At 36.9% G+C, this 3,810-nt stretch overlaps 2 protein-coding genes across 2 annotated transcripts; one reads left to right on the top strand and one right to left on the bottom strand.

Moving 5' to 3' along the window:
- On the bottom strand, positions 1–1,472 carry LOC136064442 (zinc finger protein CONSTANS-like). The gene is given in 2 exon segments (XM_065766194.1): positions 1–1,204; positions 1,207–1,472. Coding segments are annotated over 2 exon segments (840 nt in total). The 5' UTR covers positions 1,370–1,472; the 3' UTR covers positions 1–527.
- A 1,559-nt stretch (positions 1,473–3,031) lies between these two features.
- LOC112016332 (zinc finger protein CONSTANS-LIKE 2) lies at positions 3,032–3,376 on the top strand. The gene has a single exon (XM_024048913.2). It carries the CDS (start codon positions 3,032–3,034, stop codon positions 3,374–3,376), a length of 345 nt encoding a protein of 114 aa, XP_023904681.2.
- Positions 3,377–3,810: the final 434 nt, after the last annotated feature.

The raw sequence follows: 3,810 nt of genomic DNA, 5'->3' as shown, positions 1-3,810 counted from the left end.
GAAGAGCTTTCCTGTTTCTTGTTAGTCCTATATATAGGTAATCATTTAATAAGTAATTTTATTCTTTTTTTGATAGCTTACTAAAAGAAAGGTAGAATCACTAAAACATAACCGAGTACTTCTAACCTGAAACAGTAATTTTGAAAGTTTCGAGGAAACAGTGGGAAACCAAAAAAAAAAAAAAAACTGCAATTTATTCCAAGACATGACACTGCGATGTAAAACACTCACCCAACTTTATGACTTGGAACAAAAGAGAAAGAAAACAAAAAGCACTGCAACGTTCCTGCTGGATTCCATACTTTAAAGGAGAAAGTAAAGAAAAGAGTAAAAGTGCTAATAAAGTACAGGAAAATGTCAAAAGATATTGATACCACTCAGATTTTATCTTTTAGAAGCGGTGCACATAGAAGTCAAATATTGGAGATAACTATACATCTACTGAATCAAAAAATGAATGGAACATAATAAATAATTCACAAAGAATCATGTGGCAATACAGATTTGTTAGAACTCAAACTACATATTCAATATAAAACCATTGTATGTGTAGCAAATTTAGAGAAACTTACACTGTGACTAATAGAACCATTGTAACTGTATGCAGCTTTTGATGACTCATAATCCAAACCCAACTGGAAATTCTGTTGATGAAGGTGATGAGGCTGACCCTTTGCTTCTCCACACTGAACTGGCACAACACTGTCACCCCCATAGCTCTTCTGGGGAACACAGTAATGTTGCTGTTGCTGCTGCTGCTGGCTATACTGATCATTGAAGTGATTCTCAGCACAAGAATTGTACTCCACAAGGTCCAAATACTCATCAACCTCCCCGCCAAACAAAAACCCATTGTTTTGATTGTTATTGTTGTTGTTGTTGTTATTATTGTTAACCTTCACAGGATTAAGCAGCAACCATGATGCAGCCTCATCTTCATCTTCATCATCAATCATCTCATCCCCATCTTGGTGTACAAACCTCTCTTCAGTACCAGACATGGCACCCACCGCATGTGGACCATGCAAGTTCCCGGAAATAGGCAGAATTGGCACGCGGTGGTGGCGGCGTGCAAGCGGGTTTGCTGAGTGGATATCAGCATCACAGGCGGTGCAAAGAGACGCCGCATCAGCTTTACATACAAAAGCCGCCGGGGCACGCTCACATGCCTCGCAAACCCACACGCGCTCGTGGCGAGATGCACGCGGTTTGCAGCGTGGATGCGAGCATCACATCCGGTGCACAAGTAGGCCGAATCAGCCCTACAGTACACCGTACACGCTGCAGACCGACACGTGTCACAGATACGTGCCCAATTATTATCACCACCACTACTACTACCACCATCGTTATTCTCCAACTTCAACATTTCTCTCTCTCTTTATTTTTGTTTTTTAAGTATCTCTAAGATTGAGTTGAAGTGTGTGTGAGAGAACTCAGTCCTATGAATTAATGAATGAAAACAGCGAGGGGCCAAGGGGGTGTAAGTATGAGACTCTAGAACCAAGTGGAAGAGGGAGAGAATCCAAGACCGACACGTGTCAGAAAACTAGTGGCATGGAAAAGTTGTAACGTTATCTTATGGTTGGTTGTGTTTTAGGGTGGGGCCTAGTCGAGTCAGAGGTTCTTGTGGGACCCATGTTCTTGCTACTTTGGCTTTTCGAATAAATTAAATATGCTAGAGTGCTGTTACTGCTCACACTCGCAAGTAGATGAAATTTTGGGATACTCGCTTGTAGCGGAGGCCACTTGTCAATTCATAAATTATTTTGATGAACACGTGGCAAACAAGAGGAACGAGTTTGATAATGTTTGTGGACATTATGGGTCTGACACGTAAGTGCCACGTGGTACTGGCATGTTTTAGACTGTTGGATCAGACAGACACAGTTGACAGTTGACAGTTGAATCAAGTTACTGAGTTTTTCTTATCAAAAAAAGAAAAAGTTAAGAGTTTTCTTTTACACCACCTTCCTGTGATCTAATTAAAAAGGAAAAAGTAGATCTTGATGGGCTAATTAATATTTAATTGTGGGGTTTCATTTTCTTAATTAGGTTACTCAAGATTTTAGGGCCTCTTTGAATGATGAGTTAATTCACATTTTTACATTTTAAAAATATATACATATTTTTATACACTTTTTCATCTACGTATTTTAAAAAATTACAAACAGCAATTCTCAAACTACTCTACCAAATTTGATGAAAAATAAGATTAAATTGGGTGCAGTGACAAAGTGTTCATTTTAGCATTTGACATACCAAATATAATATTATTGAGTTTTAGAACAGTTTTTAGACCATTTAACACAACGAATTTCTAGTAATAGCCAAGTGATTACTTAGTTCAAATTCCATTAGGTTATCACAATTAAACAATCATATCATAGTATATAGCAAATATAAATACACAAAGATATAATGACATAGGAAAACCAAATAAAAAACCTGGGAAGGATTTAACCTAGCTATCCTTAAGGTAAACTTGAATCACTATCTTGAAAGAATCGAAGTTCATACAATAAGACTTACAAGCCCCCTCGCTCGACTTCTTATTGCTACCTACCAGTAGAACTTACTGACACGACCACGTGCAAGCTCCGAGACCACGGACTCTCCTCACGCCATGATCAGTACGCAACTAAAAAAAAAAAAAAAAAAAAAACAAGTAACAGGAAAGAAAAAAGAAGACTGGAAAATCTTACAACAATTCTAGATTTCTAATTGTTGTTCAAAGCCAAAGCTTTCTTTTATTCTTTAAATAAAATGAACTATACTGATTTCAATTCTATAAATAATTCCATAACCACAAGTAACATTCATCAAAAGCTTCTTCTTTGTACAAGAAATATATTATCATAAAGAAAGTGTGACATTTACTTGATATAATTCATGAATACATGGTTCTGTTGCAAACTTGAATTGCTTTTCCCATCTATTTCAACTATGACTTGTGAAAATTACAAATCGTATGCTGATTAATAACCACAAGTGTTTTCCATGATAATATAATTAGGTCTCTGTTTCATCCATGGATGTTGGCGTTGTACCCGAATCAACAATGAGCGACATCTCAATCTCACACTCAAGACCTCCCAAAGGGACAATTGATCTTTTTTCTGGATCTACCATTCAAATACCAGCCCAACTTACTCCATTGGACAGGGAAGCAAGGGTCCTAAGATACAGAGAGAAAAAGAAGACAAGGAAGTTTGAGAAAACAATCAGGTATGCTTCAAGGAAGGCCTATGCAGAGACCAGACCCCGGATCAAGGGCCGATTCGCTAAGAGGACGGATGTAGAAGTTGAAGTGGATCAGATGTTCTCCACGACACTAATGGCAGAAACTGGATATAGCATTGTCCCATCATTCTAAATCTAGGGGCAGAAGAAGAAAAAGAACACTTCTTCATATGAGAGTTGTACAACTTAGTACTCAAGCTCTAGTACTGATATTGTAGCTTCCCAATCTAATTGGTCTAAATTAATGTGATGCATGCTTATTAACTTTCTATACTTCTTTGCCTCATGTAATTTTATCTTGTAAATGCATGTAAATTTTCATTTTAAAACTAATTACTTGCAATTACAATTTCCCTTTTGAGTTCTTGTTGATCTTTTCATTGAACTCCAAATGTTGGAAATTACCTTAAATTTTCTATTTTGACTTTATTACGTTTTTAGGTGTGAGAAGAAATGATTTTCTTTGGAAGGAAAGAACTTTTAATATTTAATAAGTAATAGGGTATTCCTTATCTATAAAGCATTAAAATTGAAGACTCTTCGATCCAAGGGTCCTCTTACATGGGG

The sequence above is a fragment of the Quercus suber genome, unplaced genomic scaffold, assembly GCF_002906115.3.
Source record: "Quercus suber isolate HL8 unplaced genomic scaffold, Cork oak 2.0 scaffold_689, whole genome shotgun sequence".
NCBI classification, from domain to species: Eukaryota; Viridiplantae; Streptophyta; class Magnoliopsida; order Fagales; family Fagaceae; genus Quercus; species Quercus suber.
The sequence above is the reverse complement of the archived record's forward strand: the minus strand, read 5'-3'. Positions and strand labels throughout refer to the sequence as shown.

Coding starts and splice junctions, on each gene's coding strand:
- LOC112016332 (XM_024048913.2), top strand. CDS start 3,032: ATGGATGTTGGCGTTGTACCCGAATCAACAATGAGCGACATCTCAATC.